This window comes from Elephantulus edwardii, unplaced genomic scaffold, assembly GCF_000299155.1.
Source record: "Elephantulus edwardii isolate Elephantulus edwardi_28Jun2011 unplaced genomic scaffold, EleEdw1.0 scaffold00372, whole genome shotgun sequence".
Classification (NCBI taxonomy): domain Eukaryota; kingdom Metazoa; phylum Chordata; class Mammalia; order Macroscelidea; family Macroscelididae; genus Elephantulus; species Elephantulus edwardii.
Window position 1 is genome coordinate 612,079 of NW_006400122.1, and position 27,104 is coordinate 639,182.

Here is a 27,104-nt window from a genome sequence, read left to right on the forward strand (position 1 = left end):
CAAATAAATTGTGATACCAGTATTTATTCAAGATCCTTTTTTAGGTGCAAAAGCTTCAGGCTATTCTAAAGCCAATGATGTTGAGACGTCTCAAGGAAGATGTAGAAAAGAACTTGGCCCCCAAAGAAGAGACTATTATTGAAGTTGAGCTAACAAACATACAGAAGAAATATTACCGAGCCATCCTTGAGAAGAATTTTACATTTCTTTCCAAAGGTGGTGGTCAAGCAAACGTACCTAATCTTTTAAACACTATGATGGAGTTACGAAAGTGCTGCAATCACCCATACCTTATTAATGGTAAGCCAGCCATCTTGTCACATGCTTGACTCTCAGAGCATCGGAAAGCCTTTTCCCCATGCTTTTTACTCATTACTAGTATTGCCAGTGCCTTTTCTAAATAATGCTTTTCCCTCTGGTTGACAAAAGCTGTTTACCTTTGCCCTTGTTGACCCCTGAAACTAGATCTCATCTTGCCTTTTTTCTACCTCCTAAAGTCCCACCACCTTGAAAAGAAGCTTTAATACTCTAGACTATAAATTATCCAAAGGATCAGCACATAAAGAAAATTCAGGTCTCAGTTGGAGCTTTCATGTATGTGCACATATTCAAGGGTATATGCTAATTTTGTGTGTGTGTGTGTTGTGTATTTGTTACGTAGAGAGGTTAATGAGGAACTTTGGTATGGGAATCGGATATCTCCAGCCTTTGAGAGGAGGACTTTTCCCAGCCCTAGATGCATTCCTTAATGTTTATTCCCCCAAGATGACAAAGTATTTTCAATTTTGATAATTTGTCTCTCTTCCTAATGATTCAATTGTAGTATCCCTATTTTCATAAGTAAACTCATAGTATTATATAACTGATATGGGTAGTAATCTCATATATTTGCAAACAGAGATTTTTTAAAAAAATTTGTTGCAAATAGATTTTTTTAAAAAATTAAAGAAATAAATCATTGTTACTTACTTGGGGAGGGACATCATGCTTAGGGTGGAGGGACAGTGCAGGAGGGGAAGGCCCTCTATGAGGTGGCTTGATTCAGTGACTGGGGTAATCGGGATGGGTGTATTGGAGATGAGTCTATCAGAGATGGTGCAATTGGCACAGGACAGAGCAGAGTTTAGGGCTGTTGTACATAGGGTCGCTATGAGTCACAAGCGACTCGACAGCACATAGCAACAATCCTGGAGTTGGCTCTGACATTTTCTTCCTGTTATATATGTGTAGGATATGGTTGAGAATTCAAAGATCAGTAAGAAGATATTTTCTCTGCAGCAAGCATACCTTAGTTTAAAACTTGAGACCAGTCATGAGACAATGCTGTTGTTAAGTGCTGTCAAGCTTGCTTCACATCCTAGTAATCGTGTGTATAGCAGAATGAAACCCTGGCTGGTCTAAGCCACCCTCAGAATCTCTGCTATGTATAATTCCATTGCTACAGTTCCATCTCCTTAAGGGTCTCCCTCTCCTTTGCTGACCCTTTGTTTTGATGTCCTGTGTATGATGGTCCTTCTGTCCTCTCCAAAATATGTGAGGAAGTATCTCACCATTCTTGCTCCTAAAGAGCACTCTGACAGTTTCTTCCAAGACAGATTTGGTTCTTTTGGCAGTCTGTAGTATGTGTAATATTCTTCAGAAGTTTATTAGTGGTTACCAGGGTTAGGAGGAAAGGGGAAAAGGAGTTATAGCTAGGTTTAGAGGGATTGAGTTTCTGTTGAAGATAATAGAAGACATTAAAATGAATATAGTAGTGATAGTTATAGTTATATAAGGCACATAATATAATGAAAAGTAGTAAAATGGTCCAATTTTTATTAGCTGTATGTTGTTGAGGGAGCTCTGGTGGCCTAGTCTGTAGGGAGTCGCGCTGCTCATCCAGCATACTGTTCGAGAGGTGTGAAGCCACTAACTGTTCCTCCTATGTAATTTATAGCCTCCGAAACCTGCCAGAGGGTCCGCTTTGAGTTGGTTATGACTTTATGACAATCAGTTTGGCGCAATCAAGTTGATTTCAACTCGTGGAAAACCCTGTAGGACTGAGTAAAACTATCTCAGAGGGTTTCTCTTAGCATGTAGTCTTTGTAAGTCTTCTTTGAAGATGCTGGTGGATTTAAACCGCTAACCTTTTTGTTAGCAGTCAAATGTTGAACCACTGCACCACCTGTTCCTTTTTATGTACAGGTAGTCTACTCCTTTTAAACCTCTGAATTTACAGCAATTCATTTTGCCTTTTAATGTTTTGTATATTTGCCTTCATTTTAAAAATGAAAAGAAAATAAAAACCCAACAAACTAATTTAGAAATAGAAAACTTAGAAGAAAAAAACAATGACATAAAGCACAAAATGTATAGGCACATTTTTGTGTAAACTTGTCATGGATTTTCATGATCTTCTCAAACTGTTTCTTTTGTTCATCAATTCCCCAAGATGAAAAACAGACACTTCCAAAAAGGTGTTCATCTGCCTTTTATATATCAGGTTTTTTTCATCTTTTAACCAGCTGCGTTGAGTCCTTCACTAATTGTCACCTTGGTTCAACAAACTGCATTGTGTGATCTACCGCCTCTTAAATTACCAGGGACATGTAGCACAGGAGTGAACTGCAAAGCCCCTAGAAACCAATACTGACTATGGCCTCACTTTGAAGCTGTGAACAAACTGCTACTGACAACAAATTTTGTATCACAATCACCTTTACTCACTGCACAAGCAGCTTTTAAATCATTGAAAAGGGTTCAAACATTTTCTTGAACTAAGGCTTACCTACCAATTTGAGTTAAAGAACTGACCTCATTTATTATAACCCAAGGACTGCCTCAATCACCACAATTAAAGACAGAAAGAGAAAAAGATGGTGTTTGAGATAAGCCGTCAGAAGCAGGAAGGATTTTTGCCAGGTAGGTTAGAAAAGAAACAGCATCTATGCTGAACTGATAACATGAGCAAAGAAAGGGAGGCAGAGAAGCAAAGAAGAACTTGTCCCTGGATAACGTAGAAAATAGTGAGAAAAGAAATCTCCCATGTGTTGGGCCTTAACAGTGGAAGGAAGGCCTTCAAATGCTGGTTAGGACTGAGACTTTCAAATTTAGGCCTTAGAGGTGGACAACCCATCTCTTAGTCTCTGCATGAGAAATACATAAAATTCAGGATGAGTAATCTGGAAGCACCCTACAGAAAGGATGGCAGTGGGGAAACAGGCTAGCCCAAGTATCAGATAGGCTACAGCTATAGTCAAGGCAAGACTTAATATAGATTAACAGGGGCAGCCAATGGCAATATGCTCAAGAGTCGTTGTAAGGTCATTAAGAATATCCACTATACCCCTCAGAGTTAAAGCTTTAGGTGTGTTGATAGTATGAGTGGAAGTATGTGTACATACAATCATAAGTGTGTACACATGTAATATCAGGGGAAAGTAAATAGTAGTAGCCTCCAAGGGGCACTTGGGAGCCAGGATTGAAACTGGGAGTCCCAGTTTCATGATGTTCACATTGTTGGGTTACATAATAATTACATACATTGAGCATTGTAGTATTTTCCCCCAAAACCCAGCTGGTGGATTCCCCCCCCCCTTCTTTTAATGATTATTCTCTAGGGTCAGCCTATAGCTCACTTGTTCCTTAACAGTCTCCTGGGACTCCTAGCAGCTTGGCACCTGTGACAGTCATTCTAATTTGTCACACCTGAGAATCAGCTTTTCTATCCTTAAAACATGTTATGAAGTATCTGGTAAGCAGGTATCTTTTAAAATATGCCTTTTGATTGGGAAGTTGTATATAAAAACCACACACAGTCACACATCAGCCCAAGACTGCCCCCGTGACTTCTGTAGGCTTGATATTCCACAGAGGTGGACTGTGGTTTCCTGGGTCCTTGCTGTCCAAGGCCATCAGTGATTGATGATGGAAGATGCACTGTGCAATGTCAGCTCGGCAGACACTCTTACACAGTTACAGGGAAATAATTACCTCTGGGGCTTGAAATTAGAATTTACATTGGTTATGACAGAGTAAAGTAGCCCCAATCAAAATTACAGTTTAATCCAACCAAACATGTTTCTGGAACTGTGAAAAAGGGCACAATTGTTTCCTAAGTTTAATATGACAGCATAAGCCCAGCAAAAGGGGGGGGGATCTAGATGTGATGACAGAGCACAAAGTGTATACAAACTGAAATGTTTGTAATTGGCATTAATTTTTCTACTGATTGCTTAGAACAAAGTCTGGCATATCATAAATGCTCAGTAAGTGTTAGAAGTTAACTTTTCTTGCTAAAAGTTAAGCAAGTGAATGGATTACAGAAATGAAGTATCTGTTACTGGCCCACACTTAATTTGAATGAGGTATCTGATTTCAGGTTCCTTAATATGAAGGTAAGAAGGATATTGGAAACCTCGTAAATACCCCTGATGATTAGATATCGATTAAGTCTTCTCATCATTATTGTTTGGAGTAAGGAGAATATATTTAAAAAAATGTGAAAAAGAAAAGAATGAAAAATTACATGATGTAGTGGTGTTAAGTTCATAAGAGATCATACAATTATTTTAAGTTGTCTGTGACACATCAACAGACACACACATCCTTCTTTGATGTCATCCTAACAGTATTTTACACAGAGCCAACACATCATTTTGTCTTCTTATAGCCTATTTCCAGATAATTGGGTTATAGTATCCAAAGGTAGAAATTGTGTTCCTCCCCAACGCTCCTTTAGCAGCTGCCCTTCAGCATAGCCACAATGAATACAGTGCATAGGGAGCTGTGGTAGCCTAGTGGGAAGAAGCTGTGCTGCAGTCCCAAAGGCACATGGTTCAAGGCTGTTGGCTGCTCCATGGGAGAAGGGTGTGCAGTCTCCTTCTGTGTGATTATCTGCCTCTGAAACCCACCAGACAGTCAACTATGGGTCAGTTCTGACTTGACAGTACACAACAAGAACAAGAGAATCATACAGGAAATATATTTCCTGGTAAAATTCTAAATGACATGTTATTAATGTAAAATGTTCCTTTAAGAATGTAAGTTCCTATCACAGAGCCAAATTGATTAAGCAGCAGCTGCTTTTGTCAGTTAAGAAAGAATGCATATAGCTTTTTTTGTTATTCTTTAAAAGATGATAAATTGCTGATTTGTTGTTGTTATGTGCCATCAAGTTGCTTGCGACTCATAGTGACCCTGTGTACAAGAGCTCTAAATGCTATTCTATCCTGTGCCAACCTAGCCATCTCAAACACACTTATTCCCACTGCTCCAGTCACAGGATTGATCCATCTCATCGAAGGTCTTCCTCTCCTTTGCCACCCCTCCACTCTGCCAAACATGATGTCCCTCTCCAAGGACCAGTCCCTCCTTGCAACATGCCCAAAGTATGTCAGACGAAGCTTCAGAATCTTTGACTCCAAGGAGCATTCCGGTTTCACCTTCTCCAGGACAAACCTGTTTGTTCTCCTAGCAGTCCATGGTATATTCAACATTCGTCTCCAGCACCACAGCTCAAAGGCATCAATTCTCTTTGTCATCCCTATTTACTGTCCAACTCTCTGAAGCGTAGCACGTAATTGTGAAGACTATATAGCCCGGGTCAGGCGCACCTTAGTCTCCAGTCTGATGTCGTTGCTCTTTGGTACTCTTGAGAGGTCCCTCACAGCTGACTTTCCCAATGCAATTTGCCTCTTGATTTCCTGGCTGCTGTTACCAAGAGTGTTGACTGTGGAGCCAAGTAAACTAAAACTGTTAACTATCTCAGTCTCTTCACAGAAAAATATTTTCCTCATCCCTCAAAAATATAACAACTTTATTAAAAGCAAATGTTAAAATAAAATTGAAACGGCTCTAATTTAACCAAAGGGAATTCTGGTGTCGTAGTCTGTAGGGACTCCATTACCTAAAGGCTGAGTGGTTCCGATCCACCAACGTCTCTGAGGGAGAGGAGATGAACAGCCTCCTTCCGTATGGGTCACAGCCTCAGAAGCCCAGTGCAGGGTCAGCTGTGGACAGTCAATGCTGCCTTGACAGCAATGAGAATTATTTGATGAAATTATCTTCTCAATTTTTGAAAATAATGTTTGCTTTTTATTTTGTTAAAATGATCTCATTTAAGAATATCTGCTCTCTGTGAGCTTATTGTTTAAGCTACTAAAATACTGTATTTCATCCTAATTGTGGAGTATAGTATTGATAAATGCTCAGCTATCCCCAAAAGAAAAACCTGTCTGTTATGGAATTACGAAGAGTTTAAACTTTTTTTTTTTTTAAAAAAAAAACAAACCAAAACACCTAGTTGGCTATGTTAAATCTGTATTCCTTATCCTTTAGGGATATTTTCATTATCATTATAGAAGCTCAATTTTTAAATTCCTTGTTTCTAAAAATAAAGCACTTTATTAAGTATATTCTTGCTAATGCTTTTACTTATATCCTTTACCTTTTCATATGGAACTTCTTTCTCTCTTTTTTCTTACACTTAAAGAAAAATTCAAAGTACATCCCTTTTATTACTGTAAAGAAGGGAGTGAGAGAATAATCTTCCACACTCGGTGACACTTTTTCACCAACCTTATAGTGGTGACCACATTAGAAGGCTTTACTTCCCTCTCAGGCAGATTCTTCGTGAGTAATAATTAACAGGCTGTATTTCTGCAATGACAATGCTGTAAGTGAATCTTCATAAGCAACCTTACAATGAAAAGAGAACTACACTTGGTTCCCAGTTCTATTTGTGTAGGAGCCCTCTGTAGCTACCATGGCCTGTCTCCCCTGTATTTCATCTGGAAGACATTCTTGTGGGTTAGGCATTCATTTTGTACACATGGGGTAGTTTACAGCTGCTAGGGGAAACAGTTTTAACACTGCATGCAAGGTTTAAGGCTGCGAGTAGACATTTGTGTGTTCTGAAGAATAGGTGGCTGCATCCCCTGGCCTCTGAGAGAAGAGCCGAGATGACCAGCTTTGTACCGATTACCTCGAGAGGGAAAGGCCGCCCCAGTGCTGCCTAATTCTAGTAAAGCCACCTCAACAGTTGAAGGAAGCTTAGGCTGCTGCTTCCTGAAATAGTGTGGGTTCTGGGTCAGGGAGGAAGTGGTCAGGGCTTTGCTCCCAGGGAGATGTCATTCTCTAAATTTTTCTCTGATGCACCGAGTCCCTGAACATGGGTTGTTTGCAAAAGAAGACTACTGGTGAAAGCGGTCCATGAATTGCTTAGAGAGGGTACTCTAAACCTTTGGAGAACTCAAGATAAAATTTCTTAACTGAGGAAATGAATATGGAGACAGAGTTGAGATGACAAGCAGAAATTATATACCTAAACCCTATTAGAAATCTCTCAGTTATTCCTACATAATTAATTGCTCTTTGTTTCATTCCTTTTGACCATATCAGTATGCAATTAAATATTCAGATACATGACCTTTCACTTTCATGGTCATTATTATTTGCTTATTTCTTAGTTTCAGAACAGATTTTGGTTGCTTGTGTTTATATTCAGTGAGCAGACACTTCATTTCTTTAACAATTCGGGCTCCAAATGTTCTGAAGGTATCTGGCCCTTGGCTCATTTCTGCACTTCTGGCTTAACAGTCTGTTGTTGAAATTCACTTTCTACAGCTAGCAAACATTTGTTTGTTGGAAAATGTGGTTTTCCCCCAACTGCTTGTGTGTTGTGCTTAAAACTTTGATCTCCTCTGTACGTTTTTGGTTTTGCATAGACTTAACTTCACATAACTGGAGGGTTCCTTATTCATGAACAACAAGGTAGTGTTCAGGTTCTACTGGCTTGCAGTGGGTGTGAAAGCAAGATCATTGTTTTTAGTAATAAAAACCTTTTACAGTATTCACGTTGTGCTGTCCAATCTCTGCAGGTGCTGAAGAGAAAATTTTGGAAGAGTTTAAAGAAACACACAATGCCGAGTCTCCAGATTTTCAGCTCCAGGCGATGATCCAGGCTGCTGGCAAGCTCGTGCTGATTGACAAGCTGCTGCCAAAACTGAAGGCTGGTGGCCACAGGGTGCTTATCTTTTCCCAGATGGTGCGCTGCTTGGACATACTGGAAGACTACCTCATTCAGAGACGGTGAGCACACCGTGTCATATGATAAAGAGGAAATTAAAAATGTTCTTTAGTGGGGCTCCACTTCAAAGTGACATTTATGAAGGGAAGATGGCATGGAGAAAATTTGTTATCTTTTTTCGTTAATTGTAGGTGCACACATTTGTTTTATATGATGCATACAGAAGGACACAGAACACGTCCAGTGGCTGCCTTTTCCCTTTTTCTTTGATTTGACTGGGAGAGAAGAAGGGAGCTCAGGTAGAGCAGTTGTAGAGAGTTTTGCTGGTAACCAAAGGCCACCACTTGTGCCATTTGGAATCCCATCAACCTCTCCACAGGAGAAGGATAGGCAGTCTCCTTCTCTGTGATTTCCTGTCTCTGAAAACTCACTGACTGAGGGGTCAGCTGTGAAATGGTTCACAATGAATTTTTTTATTGTTTTTTTGTTGTTAGTTTGGTTTGGGTTGGTTTTTTTTTGTTTGTTTGTCTTTTGGTTTTTTTGGGTTATTTTTTTACCTCATATTTCTTTTTTTTTTTTTTTAATTGGGAAAAACATATTGGGGGTACAAGGAGGTGAGGGTTGGGGGCAGAAGGGTGAGGATGGGCCAGGATGCAGTTGCAGAGCTGCACAGTTTGGCCGGTGGGGGGAGCAGGTGAAGGAAATGATGAGGGTCCAGTTGGGACCAGATGCTACAGAGGAATGACAAGCATTTTCTAATAGTAATTAAACCAACTGTCTTATTTATTTGGGAATTGGATGCCGACTCTCTGGCTTCTTCATGCTGAAAAGGGGCATAGATGTAAAGGGGAAAGGGAGGACGCTTGTATCACCTTACTGGTGGTCTTGGGTTAAAGCTGCTTGCCTTCTTGCTCTGTTAGAAGATATTTTCCTGTCATTTACTCCCCTCTGGACTGCAAAGTGTTTTCCCAGGTGGGTCAAGTGGGGATGGCTGGTTGAACCCAGAGGCTCCATCCTCCTTTGCTTCCTTAGCTGTCAGTTGTATTTCCTTTTTGTCACTGGCACTGGGTTCAGGGTCAATTCTGGAGTAAAACTCAGTGTTAAGGTTACCTATAGGAAAGGGAGCAAACCTAGAGAGAACAAACTTGTGAGTTACAAATAGAAGGGCTTTGAGGGTGTTGCATTCAAGTTTACTGAGGGCGAAGGTGACAGAAGTTGGCCTAGGTAACACTGGATACCCTAGGCATTCTTTTTTTTTTTCCTTCTTCCCCACCCAGGGGTCAGATGGCACAATCTGGGGACTGAGGAGCTCACCCTGAGGGCCGCGACAGCTCGCCCCAAGCCGAGGGCCGAGGGCAGCCCGCCCCGGACAGAGGGCCGCGACGGCTCGCCCCGAGCTGGGGACCGAGGGCAGCCCATCCCGAGCTGGGCAACACCCCCCAGGAGCTTCCCTCCAATTGCCCTACCCCAGTCTGGTCCCCTCGCCTGACTGAGGACTCTGTGGTCAGGGATAGTGTTTTCAATTCCGGCACTGCCACTTTTACCCCCCCATAAGTGGTCATACTATATTTTGAAGTAGGTGTCACTGCCCTCCCCCTTTATATATGATAAAGGGAACCTGAGAATTGTAAACAGACTCCCTCCAGGCCTAACCATCTTTTGACAGAAGCATGCAACAGAACAAAATATGTGGTGCATTTAGGATGTTGGTCCTCTTGTGCATGCTGCCACTGTTAAGGTCATCAGACTCACAGTGACTTTCAGCAATCCATTGCATAGGTAATCGTCTTCTTTGGCTTGTCCAATGCATAGGTAATCGTCTTCTTTGGCCAGTCCAAGGAAACCCAAACCTGCAGATGGCAGGCATGTATCCTATCCCCCACCTTCTACGCAGGTGGCCAGCGGGGTGTGCGCCCCCTCTCCCAGCACGGGAGGCCTGTGGGAGGTGCGGGCGGCCGTTGGGGGTGCGCCACCCCACCCTGCTGCACGGGTGCTCAGTGGGTGTGAAGCCCCTCTTGTGCGGGTGGCCCGCGGGTGCCCGCTTCCCCCACAGCTGCCATCCTGGCTCCAAGAATTCTCTCCAGACCAAGTCCTTCTTGCAGCAGTGTGGTGGCTTCACTGTACCAGTCTTGAGGAGGGCCATTGCCCAGCGCCCATCTGGGTGAGGGAATCCATTTGTTCCGGCTTTGGAAGCCACACGGGGCTGCAGCAGCTGTGCGGCCAGGCGTGGGTTCTGCAAGGGGAGGGGGGTTGGGAGCCACGAGACTTACCCATTTCTCCTTGGGAATCCTTGAATTCTGTTGTTGAGCCTTGATCTTCACTGAGGGCCAGTCATCAGCTGTTTAAGTCTTCAATTATCAATAAGCCGAAGTCTGTGGAAAGCCATAATGGCCCTGCTTTAAGTGGTTTGCTGCTCCAGCAGCTCACCACGCTGTCTGTGCTTCCGCCACCATCTTGGATCTCTGGTTTAGGGTTTTCTAAGGGGAGAAAATTCAAAATTTTTTGATTTGTCATTCTTAAAGTTGCCAGATATTTTTACAATTTAGATATTTTTCACTGGAGAGCAAGGTAAAATAAAATTTGACTTTTTGACAGTCAACTGAATATTAACTATGAATTGGCTATGAAAAATGACCACAAACCCTATATTTTCTAGGTACCCATATGAAAGAATCGATGGCCGAGTTCGAGGTAACCTGCGCCAGGCAGCTATTGACAGGTTCTCTAAGCCTGATTCTGATAGGTTTGTTTTCCTCCTGTGTACAAGAGCTGGAGGATTAGGCATTAACCTTACTGCTGCTGATACCTGCATCATCTTTGATTCAGACTGGAACCCCCAAAATGACCTCCAGGTAAACATGTAGGAAATTCTCACTGATGCCTTTATTTATTTCTTTGTAAATCATTTTGCTATGACAGAGACTACCCAGCCCAGCCGAGAAATTACACTTGTACCATCACTCAGTGCTGAGATTTGTGGTAAATGAACCAAATGGTGATTCATTTATTAATAATGTAAAATGTAATTTCCTGGTCTGTTAACACTTTCATAAACTACACCTCTGTTTATTGCAGTGGATGCTCCTGAGTCTGTTTGGCTTTTGTGTTTCTGTGGGGGTTTTTTTGTTTGTTTGTTTGTTTGTTTGTTTTGTTTTTTTAAACTTGATGGCTATTAAGTTCTTTTTCTTCCAGGCTCAAGCTAGATGTCATAGAATAGGACAAAGCAAATCTGTAAAAATCTACAGGCTGATTACAAGAAATTCTTATGAAAGAGAAATGTTTGATAAGGCTAGTTTGAAGCTTGGTCTCGATAAAGCTGTGCTACAGTCGATGAGTGGAAGAGAAAATGCTACCAATGGGGTAAAGCCCAGCCCCCCAGACCATTCATTCTCCCAATTCCATTTAGCTAATATTAAGGAATTAGTCAACATCCCATTATCTTTGACCTCAATACCCTAAGCACGTTTTATCCCATTTTTTTTTTTTTTATAGCTCAGCTTTCCTCTCTTTCAGATAAAGCTAGATTTGGGGAGGCTTGAGAGGGGGTGATTTTCCCAGCCTACAAACATATATGTTCTAAATAATTTGAATTATTTCCCTAAAACAGGTGCAACAGCTTTCCAAGAAGGAAATAGAGGATCTTCTCCGAAAGGGGGCCTATGGTGCACTCATGGATGAGGAGGATGAAGGGTCTAAGTTCTGTGAAGAAGATATCGATCAGATTCTCCTACGGCGAACTCACACTATTACTATTGAGTCAGAAGGGAAAGGGTCCACGTTTGCTAAGGTGCGAGTTTATCTGCAGGACCAGAGTTTAGATTTGGAGCTTGAATTTATGTGAACCCCAAGCTCACTGTCTCTAGTTGAACCTGAGCCACAGAGAGATCCGTAAGACAAAGAGTAGAGCCATCCCGTAGAGCCATCCCATAGCTTTCTCCCAACAAGTTTATGCAAAAGCGCCTAGTAAAGTGCTCCCATGCTATATACATGACCCTGGGAATGTAGGTGTTAATTACTCCCTGTGGAGCCCCTAGCACATGAATTTTTTTTTGTTGTTCTCTCCTGCTTACGTGGCATTGTGTAGTTGCCCTCGGCCTTCTGCCCTCTTATCTGCTTGAGCCTCCTGAATAAAGCTAATCCCTCACCTGCATGCTTGACCCTCACCCCCATCCTTCCTCCAAGATCACTCTGTGAGCCACTGACTCCACTTCCTCCTCCTCATTATCATCATTTCCTCCCAGAACCCTGATTCCTAAAACATCCTATAAGAATGACCAAGTCCCTTCAGCCTTTTAAGTGATCTGTTTTTCCTTCTAGCTCCAACCCCATAATTCTTCTTTCACAGCTAAAATCCACATATGCTTAATTGACACCAGCTGTCTCCACTGCCTGCTTTTCTGTTTGTTTTTCAACTTCAGCCTTAAGTGTCCCACCACCTCTCCCTCAGATCTGCTCTGACCAAGCTCACCACCTTGTGCTTCCATTTGAGAGCTTTTTGTAGCTTTACCTCTGTCACTTCCTGTGCTCACATCAAGGGCTACTCTATCTTTTAAAAAAAACACATACACCAAACTTTACTTACATGTAATTTATATACCATAAAATTGACTTATTTTGTTTTTATAATTTAGTGATTTTTTGGCATGTTTATGGAGTCAGCAACTGTCTCCATGATCTAGGTTTAAAATATTTCCATCACCCTGGAAAGATCCCTCATGCCCATTAGCAATCTCCTCTGAAACTTCTAACCCCTGTCCTTACCTTGTTGAGTGAGTGCTGTGGTGTCAACTTTAAATCGTGGTGACCCCATGTGACAGCAGAATTGCCCCATGGGATTTCCTGGGCTGTAGTCTTCACAGTAGCAGTATACCAGGGCTGTTCTCTTCCACAACAGCTGGTGGTTCCAGTCTTGACCTTTAATTAGCAGTAAGCATTTAACCATTGTACCACTAGGATGCTTTGCCCCTAGCCTTAGGCAACCACATTCTGCCTTCTTTCTTTATAGATTTGCTTGTTCTGTACATTTCATATCAGTAGAATCAGACAGTATGTGGTCTTTTATTTGGCATTGCTCATTTACCCACCAGCTTTAAGTCAATTCCAGTTCATAGTGACCCTGGAGGTCAAAGGAAGCTCTAGTGGATTAGTGATAAAGAGGCGTGCAGTTTGAATCCACCAGCTGTTCCAAGGGAGAAAGATGGGTAGTCTCCCCCTGTGTGATTTACTGTCTTGGAAAACTCTCCAGAGTGTTTGGTATTAGTGAGTCCTGACTTGATGGTACACAACAATAACAACAACTTTAGGATAGAGTAGAGCTACCCCATAGGGTTTCTACCATAAGGTTTCCAATAATGTGAATCTTTATAGAAGCAAATGGCTACCTCATTTTTTTCCAGCAGGGCAGCTAGTGAATTTGAATTGTTTACCTTTCAGTTATCACCTCAGTGCTTACTATTCTATACCACCAGCACTTTGAGATTCAACTCTGTTGGAGCATATTTTGATAATTCATTCCTTTTAATGGGCTGAATAATATACACATAGGCTGACTAATATATATATATATTCTCCTCATTATATATGAGGAGGTAGATACGTGGCATCAGGATTGGAGGAAGATTCATCAACAGTCTGCGTTATGTAGATGGCATAACCCTGCTTGCTGAAACTGAGGAGAACCTGAAGTGCTTGCTGCAGAAGATCAAGAACTGCAGCCTTCAACATCAAGAAAACAAAGATTGTCACCACTGGGCCAACTGGCAGCATCAGGATGGGTGGTGAAGAGATTGAGGTTGTTAGCAGCTTTAGTTTGCTTGGCTCCACAGTCAACACTCTTGGCACCAGCGGCCAGGAAATTAAAAGATGTTTTGCAGTGGGGAAGCGTGCTGTCAGAGACTTCTCCAAAGTACTGAAGAATAAAGATGTCAGTTTGGAAACTAAGGTGTGCACCTGATGACAGCTCATGGTCTTTGCAATCAAATGCTATCCATCAGAGAGTTGGACAGTGACTAAGGATGATGATAGAAGGAGAATTGATGCCTTTGAGCTGTGGTGCTGGAGAAGAGAATTGAGGGTACCATGCATGGACTGCTAAGAGAACAAACAGGATCATCCTAAAGAGGGTGAAACTTGGAGGCAAGGATTCTTAAGCTTCGTCTGACATACTTTGGGCATGTTGTAAGGAGAGACCAGTCCTTGGAGAGGGAAGTCATGATCGTCAGGGTGGAGGGACAGCGCAGGAGAAAAAGACCCTTGATGAACTGCATTGATTCAGTGAGTGGGGTAATGAGAGTTGGTGTGTCAGAGATAGTGAGATTGGCACAATATAGAGCAGGTTTTAGGCCAGTTGTAAATAGGGTCACTGTGAGTCACAAGCAACTCAATGGCACATAACAACATTTTTATATATGGGGTGGTGGTGGTGTGTACCGTAGAGTTGGAACTGACCCATAACTGACCCTCCAGAGGGTTTTCAGAGGCAGTTAATTGCACGGGAGGAAATTGCCCATTCTTCTCCCACAGAGCAGCTGGTGGCCTTGAACCTCTAGATAGAGATAAAATAATAATATAATACGTATATATGTATACACCTTATTTACTTACCACTCTCGCATATTTTGGGCACGTGGCCAGGAGGGACCAGTCCTTGGAGAGGGACATCATGCAGGAATGGTGGGATTGACTCAGTGACTGGAGCAATGGGATTAGGTCTGTCAGAGACAATGAGACTGGCTCAGGATAGGGCAGGTTTCAGACCTAGTGTACTTAGGGTCGCTATGAGTTCCAGGCAACTCAATAATACATAATAACAACAATGAACATTTGTGTTATATGTACTATTTTTTAATTATGAATAGTGATACCATAAGCATTTGTATTGGGGGGTTTTGTTGTTGTTGCTGGGGGAGGAAAGAGAAAACAGGTTTCCTTTTTTATGACAAGAATGGAATTGTTGGATCATGTATAACATCCTGTTTAACTTCATTAAGATCCACTAGGCAATTTCCAATGGCTATATCATTTTCCAGTAGCAATGAATAAGGAAGGGGTTCAATTTATTTTTAATCCTTGCCAATACTTTTTTATTATCTATACTAATGATAATATTACATTGATAATTTATAATAGATGATTGGTAAGAAACTGTACTGCAATTCTGAAGGCACACAGTTTGAATCCACCAGCAGTTCCATGGGAGACGGGTGAGAAATCTCCTGTGTGTTTAACTGCTTCTGAAAACCCAGTGGAGGTTCAGCTATGGATTGGCTCTGGCTCAATGGTGCTCAGTAACAACACCACCATCACAATTTTGGTCATAGCCTTTCTAGTGTGTGTAAAGGGAGCTCTGGGGACATAGTCTGAAGGGAGTTATATTGTTAATCAAAAGGCTGCATCTTGTTAGCAGCTCAAATTTCCCTGTGGCTCCCCAGGAGGAGGATGGGCAGTCTCCTTCTGTGTGATGTACAGCCTTGTAAGTTAGTGGAACGTGAACTGTGAATCAGATTTGATTCGACAGCAATGAGAGAGAGGTGAGAAAGGCGCTCTGATGGTGCTTTAAGACATCTGGCTACTAGCCGAGAGATGAGGCTGTCTGCTTCAGTAAAGTTTACAGCTTTAAAAATCCTGGGGTAGCTCTACTCCATCCTGTGTGTGGTGATGTTTTGGAATCAACTTGATGGCCATGGGTTCGGCTGTTTGGATTTAGCAGATGTGAAATGATATTCCAGTCCGATTTTGATTGGCATCTCTCTGGTAACTGATGGGATGAGTATCTGTTCATTTACTTGTTGGCCATTTATATTTTATCACTGGAGCTGTGTCTATTCAAATAGTATTTTTTTTTAAATTGACATTTTGTTTCTGAGTTTTAAAATTCTTTATTTTGGATATAAGTTTCTTAACAATTGATATAATTTCCATTTATTTTCTCACAGTCTTTCATTCTTGTTAATTGTTAGGTGCCAAAAAGTCTCCTTTGATTCACAGCAACTGTTAAGAACAGCAGATCTGAATTTTGCCCTATCATTTACCACCCTGATGATTTATGATGTGCTCATGGCCTTGTTACCGTTACTGTGTCAACCCATCATGCACATTGACAGGTCCACAAGTGTTCTTGCAAAGAGCACTGTACATCCCATGGATAGCCAAAAGAACAAACAAATGTGTCTCAGGAAGGGGAAGCAAGAATGATGAGGCTTCACCTCACATCCTTTGGGCATGTTGCTAGGAAGTGCTATTCCTTAGAGAAGGACATGATGCTGGGAAGGGTGGGGGGTCGGCGAAGGAGAGGAGAAGCCTCAACCAGGTGGACTGACGTGGTGACTGCTGCAGTGGGCTCTAGTTAGTGTGAGGATGGTGCAGGTTGGAACAGGATTCAGATCCATGGTTCATAGAGTCACTATGAGTCATCCTCGACTCATCAGCACCTTGTGACGTTTAATATAATGGTGTTTAATTGTGACAAAATTAGATTTCCTTTCCCTTTTGTCACTTATGCTTATGGTATTTTAGCTAAGAAATCAGAACCTAACCCACAGCCATACTGATTTATTCCTGCTTTCTCTTAAGGGTCATTTAAATTTTGCTCTGACATTTAACTCTGTAATCCACTTTTTGTTAAAGTTTGTGTGTGGTGCAAAGACCCAGCAGGCCCAGTCCCTGCACTCTTGGGAGGCCCTGCTTTGTGCTCCTTGACCTAATATCTCCCCTTCTCCCCAGCTTCTCTTCACGTTCTATACCCATTCTTCTCTGGCACTTCCATTTCAGTCTGCACAGAGGTGAACTCAGCCATGCTGCATTGCCACATTCCTCACACACCTGTTTGTTCACTCCAGTAACAGCATCCTGTGGCCGAAGTTGAACACTGAGGCTTCCCCTGGAACCTTCTCTTCTATGCTCTGCATCCATTGAGATCGAACTCTATTTATTTTACCTTTTGGAAATAATCTTTCTATGCTATCTCCTTGTCTCCTTTCCCCCATTTCTGCTCTTGGCTAGTTTTACTTTGGTAATTTCTCAGCAAAACTACTAGAGTTTACTTTTTCATGCTTTGAGCTCCATGCCCTAGTCTGCGCTTTCTAGCCTAACTCTTCTTTAGGATCACATGCCCTATGAGATTATGCCTTCAAAGAGGGCCCTGCTGCCTCAGGATAGAGTTCAGACTCTACTGATGAGGTGCACCAGGCTCATCTTGGTTGATTCCAGGCACTCTTTGTGTGTTTCTTAGACTGGCCTCCAGGAGCTTTTCCACTCCTTTGTGCCTGTGGCTGTACTCTTTCCTCTGCTGTGACCACTTCTAGAGACATTTCTGCCCTATGAACTTTTAAAAATCAGCTTGAGGAATTATATCCCTGAGCTTGCTTTCTCAGTTACGCCTTCCCTACACACATCCTCTGTCTAAACTGGGTTAGGGGTCCCTCATCTGTGTACCATGTCTACTTGTGCATGCCTTTAGTCTCTTTGTTACGTAGTGTTGTAATCCTTTATCTCCTCCTCTCTCAGCCTGTTGTCCTTAGGGAGAATCTTTGTCACATCTACCAAAGCAATAGACACACCATGAAGAACTGACTAGCATTTGTTTGGCTAAATAGTGAAAGCTGGTTTGCATCTTGCCCCTGAGAATAGCACTTCAGCATAATGCATATTTTATTTCCTTTTAGGCTAGCTTTGTTGCATCTGGAAATAGAACAGATATTTCCTTGGATGATCCAAATTTTTGGCAGAAGTGGGCAAAGAAGGCTGAATTGGATATCGACGCCCTAAATGGGAGAGTGAGTGAAAGACTTCATTCAGACTTGTATCTGATGTCATCCAAAGGTCGCTTCTTCAGATGTTTCAATTTATTCATTTTCTTTTTAGAACAACTTAGTTATTGACACGCCTAGAGTGAGAAAGCAGACTAGACTCTACAGTGCAGTAAAGGAAGATGAACTGATGGAATTTTCAGACTTGGAAAGTGATTCTGAAGAAAAGCCTTGTACCAAGCCCCGGCGCCCCCAGGATAAGTCTCAGGGTTATGCCAGGAGTGAGTGCTTCAGAGTGGAAAAGAATCTGCTTGTTTATGGGTAAGTTGGACCTGCTGTGAAAAAGTACTTTTCATTTTAAAAATGTTAACAATTCTCAGTACAGAAAAGGTTTGGTTTGGTTACTTTGATTTAAGTAACTCCCCATAATGCAATCAAGCTAGAGCAGAAATGTTGATGAGGCAAAGGCTAAAGTCACTCAAAGTCATTCAATTCCTCCTGGACTTGAGGAGGTTTCCTGGAGGTAGAGGCATTGATTTGTAATTTAAGCAATTATATCAGATCTAAAGTTAGCCTAATTTTAAATTCAAGAAAGAACTCTCAAAATTAAAAAAATTATCAAATTTGTCTTTTTCTGCTTTGTTTGTATAAACTTTGACTATGTTGTTGTGGTGGTATTGTAGAGTCAGAACCAACCCATAGCTGACATTCCAGCAGGTTTTCAGAGGCAGTTACTTGTTCAGGATTGCCCATCTTCTCCCATGGAGCAGCTTGTGGCCTCAAACTCTTTGCCTTCGGGATTGCAGCACAGCTTCTTGCCATTAGGCCACCAGAGCTCCTTTTACAACTATCATAATCTTACAATATTCTTCCAGTACAAAACTTTTTTTAAAGGCAATAATACCCTTCTCCCTCATCAGAAGCTCTCAGCTGAAGAGTCACTTGCACATTGTGATTGTTTTGTGTTTGTCCTGCTGGCTTCTGAGAGTCAGAAGCATTCCTGATTCGTCAGAACCTCATATTGTCCAGCCCAGCACTTTGAATAGCAAGGTGCTCAATAAACATTGATTTAGTCCCTTGAATATTCTGTAGTGGATTGTAGAACTTGAGGTAAAATTCCATTAAAGTGGAAAAGGTCATCATCATTTTGCCATCCAGTTAGTTCAAAAGTGGTTGTGCTGTGTCTTGGATGCTTTCTTCCAGGGATCACTACTAGTTTTAGAATAAATAGGACAACTTTCTGTTGGTGTAACACTGGCTCCCTTGGGTGGTCCTTGTTGGACCCTCCTCATGGGCAGCTAACTTTTGATTGGACAGATGCCTGCCTCCCTTCACTGTGCTAGGTGCTGTGTCACTGTCACAACCTCTACTGTCCCTGTGATGTACACAGACCACATTGGATGCCAAGCCAGTTAAGATGGCGCTGTAAGCAGGAGCTTAGGCCTTCCCTTGCAGTCACCACCCTGTCTTGGAATTCCTGGGTTGCAGACCTTTCCAGTTAGCATCTTCTTGGGAAAAGGATGCTATGACTTAGTACCCTTGTGGAGAGTGCAGTGCACCAACATGGCAAATGCTACGCAGATGACCATTTGAGACAGATGAGTTTAGATGAAGGCTATCCTGTATCCTGGCACTGAGGGCAGCTCTGCCCACCTTCTGTGTGAGCTGGACGGACACGCCTTCCCTTCCAGGCCCTGGCCTTCCTCACCTATGCCCTTTGCAGGAGGTCCCTACTTCCCATTTTCAACCTAATGATCAAGGTTATGTAGTTAACTTTAGAAGTGAAGTGTATCAATGACTCCTCAAGCTAAAAAATAATGTGGTGGTATGCCTGCGACTCATAGCAACCCTGTGTACAAGAGCCCTAAACCCTGCTCTATCCTGTGCCAAGCTCACTGCCTCCAACACACCACACCTACTCCCACTACCCCACTTACTGAATCAATCCATCTCATCGAGGGTCTTCCTCTCCTGTGCTATTCCTCCATGCTCCCAAATGTGATGTCCCTCTCCAAGGACTGGTCCCTCCTTAGAACATGCCCAGAGTATGTCAAATGAAGCCTCAGAATCCTTGCCTCTAAGGAGCAGCCCAGATTCACCCTCTTTCAGTAGTCTTTCCCTCTACCCTAGCTACCCATGGTGCTTCTCACTATTATTGTACTCCCACCATGTGATAGATGCTCTGCTAGAATCCATCCAGATACTAGGCATGTCATCATGCCATACAGTCATATCCAGTCCCACACTCAGCTGGCAGATGAACCAGTAGAAATGACAGTAAAGTGGGATAGGTGACATGACAGAGAATGGAGCGTAGAAGCATGTCCTGTCCTTTAAGATACAACTCTGATACACTCTCCCTACTTCTGAGATACCATTAGGAGAGATAGTCTGTGCATTGATGAGTGTCATCATTTAGCATTTAGCTGTGGGGAGGTGGGAGGGGAGTAAGGTCAAAGGCTTAGAGGGGAGAGCAAGCCTTGTGATTTGAGGAACTGAAAGGAGCTCACTGAAGCCAAAGAGCTGAGGTGTGGCAGGAGACCCACCTGGGTGGAGACAGGACTTCTCTCTGAATGAGAACTCAGCCCTCTGCTCATTACCATGTGCTCCCACCACGTTTGGCTCAGCACAGCCCGTGTGCCTCCTAACCCATCCTAAACCTTTCGTGTATGACCACCTTCCACATGACCGAGAGGAAACCAGGCCAAGGTGTGTTTAAATCTGTGAGGTTAGCAATAGGGAGATTGTGAGGGTTTCGTGGTGTGTTCTCCCCACTTCACACCAGGATTTGAGAGCTGGCTGAGCACTTTTCCTGTGACAGTGTGTGAGCCATCAATCCTGATCTGAGCAGGAAATCCTGCTTCTCATCATCCTCCATTAATTAGCATGGCAGCCCATGGAGGAAGATTGATGTATCCGTAATCCCCACCATTGCACCATTGATTCTGAAGTAGTTAGACCTTTCTTGTGTCATCTCTTTTCTACTACGACTTTTCAGCATCCACACACAAAGCCGTGATACAGTGGGACACACTGTTTAATCTCTGGCCCTTTGGGTCACTTTGCTGTCCTGAAAGTTGCTGCCACTGCCTTCGTCTTGCTTGGAAAGCCCTTGTTAAGCCCCATGTGTTATTAGTGCAGTAGTGAGCATGCTGGTGTGTTTAGGGGCAGTCACTCAACAGCCCACTCCCTGAGCACCATCCTGTCACTTCAACCTGCAGGCTTTTTTTTTTAAATTAGTATTCCCTCCCCTTCATTCATTGTTGTACATATTCCTCCCTACCCACCCCACCCCCAAGTTTGCTTTTCTCTTTGAAGAAAGAAAAAAATTCTTTCATTGTTATACAATTCCCACCTCACCCCTCAGTCCACTTTACAATGCAGCTCTTATTCTGGACTCTTGTCATGAAAATAATACTTAATCATATATTCCTTTTAAAGAGTCCTCTTATCTATTTCAATGAAATGTACATCATTTATCCCCTCTCTTCTTAATTCCCCCCACAACTCTGATGTCAGTCCTGTTTTATAACACTGGCATTATGCAGTATTTGTCCTTTGGTAACTGAGATATTTCGCTTAGCATAATGTTCTTCAGTGTCACCCATATACTATTTCATGAAGTCCTTGTTTTTCAGTGCTGCATAGTATTTCCTTGTGTTCTGCAAGCTTTGACCTGACATTTCCTAGCACCCACACCTGAGTTTAAATGCAAAGGCGCCACCTATATGCCAACTGTTTGCATTCCAGGTGGGGACGCTGGGCAGACATCCTTTCTCACGGGCGATACAAACGGCAGCTAAATGAGCAAGATGTGGAAACCATATGCAGGACCATCCTTGTGTACTGCCTCAATCACTACCGTGGAGACGAGAACATCAAAAGCTTCATCTGGGACCTCATCACACCAACCGCTGATGGCCAGACTCGGGCCTTGGTCAATCATTCTGGTAAGACTTTTATCCTCTGAGTGTCAGTGTCATCTAGAGTCCCCTGATGACCTTGGTGACAGACTGCTGGTGAAAACAAATGTCCTTCTGTGGTCCAAACAATTAATACTTAGCTGCTGGGGGGTTGAGTCAGCCCGGAAGCACCCCAGAAATCCCAAGAAGCCACTCAAAAAAATCAGTCACTGAAAACCTGTGGAGCAGTTTTTTGGCGTGTGTGGGGTTGGCTGGAATTCATGCTTTGTTTTGTTTTTCAGTATAGCCTGTGCTTCTTTGTCCCTTAAGTTAAAACAGCTAACTGTGGTGCTGTGATTTGAGTTGTCACAAGCTTTTGTTATCATCCTGAAAGGTTTATCTGCACCAGTGCCGCGGGGACGGAAGGGGAAGAAGGTGAAAGCACAGAGCACGCAGCCGGTAGTGCAGCATGCTGACTGGCTGGCCAGCTGCAACCCGGATGCGCTCTTCCAGGAGGACAGCTACAAGAAGCACCTGAAACACCACTGCAACAAGTGGGTTGGAGCGCCTCCCTCTCTTGGGCTTTTTTGATTTTGTTTTTGTTTTTTGTTGTTTGGGGTTTTGGGGTTTTTTTCTTTCTTTTTTTTTTTTTTTAAATGTAAGAAATTTCTGTTGGTAGGACCATTAGCAGCCTGAGGCTATAGTCTCTGCAGAGCCTGACTCTGTCTTGAAACATACCACCTTGCCTGGTAAGGGTGCACTGAGATGACAGGCGTCCATCAGTGTCTGTCACTTACATTCAGCCTTCTGAGCCCACTGTCCTGCAGCTGACTGGCTATAGGCATCGTGCTTGCTAGGTGCTTCCCTCACCCCTCTTTGAGCTTAGAATCCTTTTCTTATGTTGATTTCCAGGTACTCGTCATATGTATTGGAGAATATTGAATCTAAATTTATTTCATTGCTTTAGCATGATTAGGCAAAGCAGGATATAAATAAATAAATGTGTGTCAACATATGTTCAGGTAACGGCAGTGGAAAGATGAGCACATCACGTTCTTGTGGATCGTCTGTCTGAGGAAAGCCATATCATGTTATCCCCAGTTAACTGATAATGAAACTGAGGCTCAGGTTAAATAACGTAGGATCCCTCAGCTAGCTACGGCTCTGAGCTGGATCCAAACCTAGACCTGACCGATATAGAATCCTCTAACACTGGGCTCCCTCTCCTCCTCAGAGGTCTCCAGGGACTGCTGTGAGGTGGATGTGAGGAGACGTGGGAAGCACCTGGGTTTGCCGTGACTCATTTTCATCACATTTTTTAGCAGCCATGGTGCTTTTATAGCCTACATTTGATATACTTAGATTTCTGCTGTCAAATTTTTCATTTTCAAATATTCTAAACTGATTTTTGCACCTAAATACTGTGCTGCCTATTACTGCTATAATTTCATAGTTCTTTTTAAAATAATGCCCACTTCCAGGTACAGGAAAGCTTTTTTTCCTTGTGATTTATGTGAGTGTCGGGTCGATTCAGAAAGGCTTGGGATGAACTTCATGTGGAGTAGCCATTTGTGTCTTGGTTCAGTATGGAACAGTGGTCTTGTTCTGGAGTTGCGATGTGATAGTGGTGGCTCAAATTTCCATTTCTAATGGCATATCTCCTAGGGCACCACTCTGACTAATATGGGAGCTGTCATTAAAGTTGTTCCCATCTTCACACTTGATCATGAAGCCAATGAAAACCTTTCTCATGTCTGTGACAAAGTACACATGCTGACTCATCTTTCCTCACAGATCTCGCCTTAGCTTACCAGGATCCAATGTGAGAAAATCTCTAAGTTAAAATAGAAAATAGGACCTACGGTGAGGGATGTCTGCAAAAATAGCTGGCCAATATCCTCCCAGGTTCAAGATTGTAAGAGGCAGAAACAAGAAGATGGGGCATTTCAGGCACTGCACAGCCATGAGTTGGATCCTGAATAGAAATCAGTCACTAGTGAGATAGTGACCCTAACTGAATAAAGTTGTGTGTATACAAGGTTACATCTGTGTAACATGTAGTTTGTGAACTCCTTCACCCCGCGGGCATGCCGTTGCTCCTCTAGTGCCAGAGTTGCCCCAAGTAGTCCACAATCCCTGAATTTGCCTGTTGCATTGGTTTGAATTAAGCGAAAAGAAATATGATATTCATTGCATATCAAAGTCTTTACGTGAATAAATTTTTATGCACAGAAGTTTAGTTCCTGAACAGGAGGGGGGAAAAATACTAGAGTCACTGCCACTGGATCAGTTTTTGCTGTGAGCAGAAAGGTGGAGAGGATTTCCTTTGGAACTACCCTTCTTGCACAGCTCTCTTAGTTGACCTGGCCTCGAATGCTCTTTCTGGGTAGAGATGCAGTGAGGATACCACATTTGGGACTCTCACTTGGGCTTATATACTAACAAAATAAACCTAATACAGTCTAGTTCATTCCAAATTATAATGGCCATAAAGTGTCTTTGAATTACTATAAATGACAAAAGAGTTTAAAAATGTATGAAAAGGAACCAGAACTGCCACACAAGCAGATATATGCACACCGATGTTTATCGTGGCTTTGTTCACAATAGCAAAGAATTGGAAACAACCCAAGTGCCCATCAACAAACAGATAGTGAAGTTGTGGTATATTCACACAATGGAATGCTATGCTGCATTGAAAAACAACTCATGAAATATTATACAAAATGGGGGACCCTGAAGGACATTATGCTGAATGAAATGTCTCAGTTACAAAAGGACAAATACTGAATAATGCCACTGTTGTAAAGCGGACTGACATTGGAGTTGGGGAAGAACTAAGGGGATAAATAATGTATACTGCATTGAAACAGATGAGGGAGAGAACTATTTAAAAGGAATATAGGATTAGATATTTTCATGACAATATTACAGAAAAAGAAATGCATATTAAAGTGGACTGGGGAGGATTGTATAACAATGAAAGAATTTTTTTTTTCTTCAAAGAGAAAAATGAACTGGGGAGGGTTGGGCAGGGAGGAAAATGTGCAACAATGAGTGAATGGGGGGAAAATTAAATGAAAAAAATGTATGAAACAGGAGTTGTCTGAAGGGATTACTTAACCTTGGTGTATATGCAGTTTCCCTTCTCCCACATGGCCCATCTTAGGCCTATCTGGGCAGTTACTGTAGAGTGTCACCATAGGAAGGCGTGTTGCAAAAACCTACTCATGCACAGTCAAGAGTGGACTGCCTCTGGTTATCATTTTTGGTGACTTGAAGGGCATTTACCACATCATGTGTCTCCATGGTATGGACTCAGAAGAACTACATCTGAGTGTTCCATGTTCAGAGTGATTCTGTGATCTTGGTCAGACAGCTTCTCTCCTGACAGTCTTACTTTTCATGTTTATACAATGGAAATCCCAACTCGCCCCAGTTCCTTCGAGGGCTGTTGTGAGAACATATGAACATGTATTTGTAAAGCTGAAGCTTGGTTTAGAAAGTGGAATACAGTGCATGATTGAATTATTCAGCCAGGGGAGTAGCCATTAAGAGACCATGGAGGTCAGCATCACCCATCCACAGTAACCTCATCCAGCAGGGGACACTAGACTTGTAGTAGACATGGACCTTTGGGAGTTATCTGGTGTGTTTTGTTGAAAGACTTATGTTTGAACCATTAAGAAATTCCAGTACTATGCTGCATTGAAAAACAAGGAACTCATGCAATATTATTCAAAATGGGTGACCATGGAGGACATTATGCTGAGTGAGGTATCTCAGTCACAAAGGGACAAATGTTATATGGTGCCACTGTTGTAGAATGAGGCTGGCATTGGGGTGGGGGTAAGACTGAGAAAAACTGGATGAAATATGTTTACGGCATTGAAGTCTATGGGGGAGAGAATAGTCTAAAAGTATTATATTTTAGGGCATTATTTTTATCTTAGGAGTACGCAATGAGGGTTGCAGAGTGGATTATATTTGGGGGTAGGGGGTGGGGTTTGGGGAGGCGCGGTGGGGGGATTGTGTACCAATGAGGGAGTTTTTCTTTTGCTTTTCAAGGAGAGGAGCAAACGGGGGGGCGGGGGGTGTTTGTGCCGGGAGAAGGGTGCAACAATGATTGAATGGAATTCCAAAATCTCTGTAGATGTTCATTGAAATGAGAGATAAACAAACTAAATTAAATTAAAAAAAAAAAAAGAAATTCCAGGTGGGATTGAAAATCTGATTTCTAGAATCCCAAGAGGTTTTTGTTGTTAGGTTGGTTTTTTTGGTGGGTGTTTTTTTTAATTGTTTGGAAATATTTGAGAATTTAATAAATTGGACACATTTTACTCTCCTATATAATGTTCTGTTACTATTTTTTTTTTTTGTAAGCTGTAACAAGGGTACAGGTAATAGAAGTGAGAAAGATTAAAAATCCTTAATTCTTAAAGGGAAAGAGAGAGTTCACCTCTACTCCAGCCCCATCTTCCTTTCTGGGAAGCAAAGTTGTATAAACTGAAAAACCTGACATTCCATATTGAAGGTTTATTGTAAGGTAGTAAAACCAGATTTTATATCTCGTTTATTCCTACTACTTCTGATGTGCTTCCAAAAATGGTATTAAGGCAGCAGCTGAGGAAATTTTATGAGATAATGAAGCAGAACAGTTACTGAAAGCCATCTGCTCAGTTGTTTACAAACTTGCTTCAATACTTCAGAGGCAGTAGTAGGGTACGTGTCTAAACTTCACAAGCTGCACTAGGTAGAACTAAATGAAGTGTGCCTGGGCTGGGCTGAGCCTGGTCCCGCTCTGTGCAGTGTGAGCCGTTGCCAGGCAGGCCTGTTGGAAGCCAGCAGAAAGCACCACACAGAGGTGATTATGTGCCACCATCTGTCACGCTTCAAGCCTACCATACAGCATGGCTAATCAGCCTTGGCAGGATGATGGATGAACAGCAGCAGCTGCCAAAAGCCACTGTTGGCAAACAGTCCTGAAGTTAAGAACTCCCCCCCCCTGTCTTCCTCTCCAGGGTCCTGCTGCGTGTCCGCATGCTGTACTACCTAAGACAAGAAGTGATAGGAGACCAGGCAGATAAGATCTTAGAGGGTGCTGACTCAAGGTTAGTGTGAGCGTGCACTTGTTCTCAGCTCCGTGTGATGATAATATGCTTTGTTTAAGGACTTTCCCAGGCCATGCCGGGTTATGCTCTTTGCTTCTCGGGTGTGCCTAGTTAAGAGTTAAGTGTCTGCAAAAGACTGTATGTATAAAATGTGCTTGAAAAGTCACTGTTATTTTCAGATGATCTATTGTGATGCTCTGTGAGAAGGTTCACTCATGGTTTTAGAGAGCAACTGTCTTTTCCTTTAAACCTCTTTCCCATCCCTCCCCACATTGTCAGATCTTTATTGTGATTGAGTGAGCCAGGGAGTGTGTATCATATTCACTACTTGGAATTC

At 42.5% G+C, this 27,104-nt stretch overlaps 1 protein-coding gene across 1 annotated transcript in view; it reads left to right on the top strand.

Moving 5' to 3' along the window:
- CHD7 (chromodomain helicase DNA binding protein 7) overlaps window positions 1-27,104 on the top strand; it is a 300,989-nt gene that overhangs the window by 254,489 nt on the left and 19,396 nt on the right. The window contains exons 15-24 of the mRNA XM_006902138.1: window positions 45-300; window positions 7,860-8,070; window positions 10,665-10,860; window positions 11,201-11,368; window positions 11,616-11,795; window positions 17,671-17,781; window positions 17,870-18,075; window positions 21,505-21,704; window positions 22,051-22,210; window positions 26,678-26,767. Of these exons, the coding sequence (XP_006902200.1) occupies window positions 45-300; window positions 7,860-8,070; window positions 10,665-10,860; window positions 11,201-11,368; window positions 11,616-11,795; window positions 17,671-17,781; window positions 17,870-18,075; window positions 21,505-21,704; window positions 22,051-22,210; window positions 26,678-26,767 (1,778 nt within the window). The remainder of the gene's footprint in view (window positions 1-44; window positions 301-7,859; window positions 8,071-10,664; window positions 10,861-11,200; window positions 11,369-11,615; window positions 11,796-17,670; window positions 17,782-17,869; window positions 18,076-21,504; window positions 21,705-22,050; window positions 22,211-26,677; window positions 26,768-27,104) is intronic.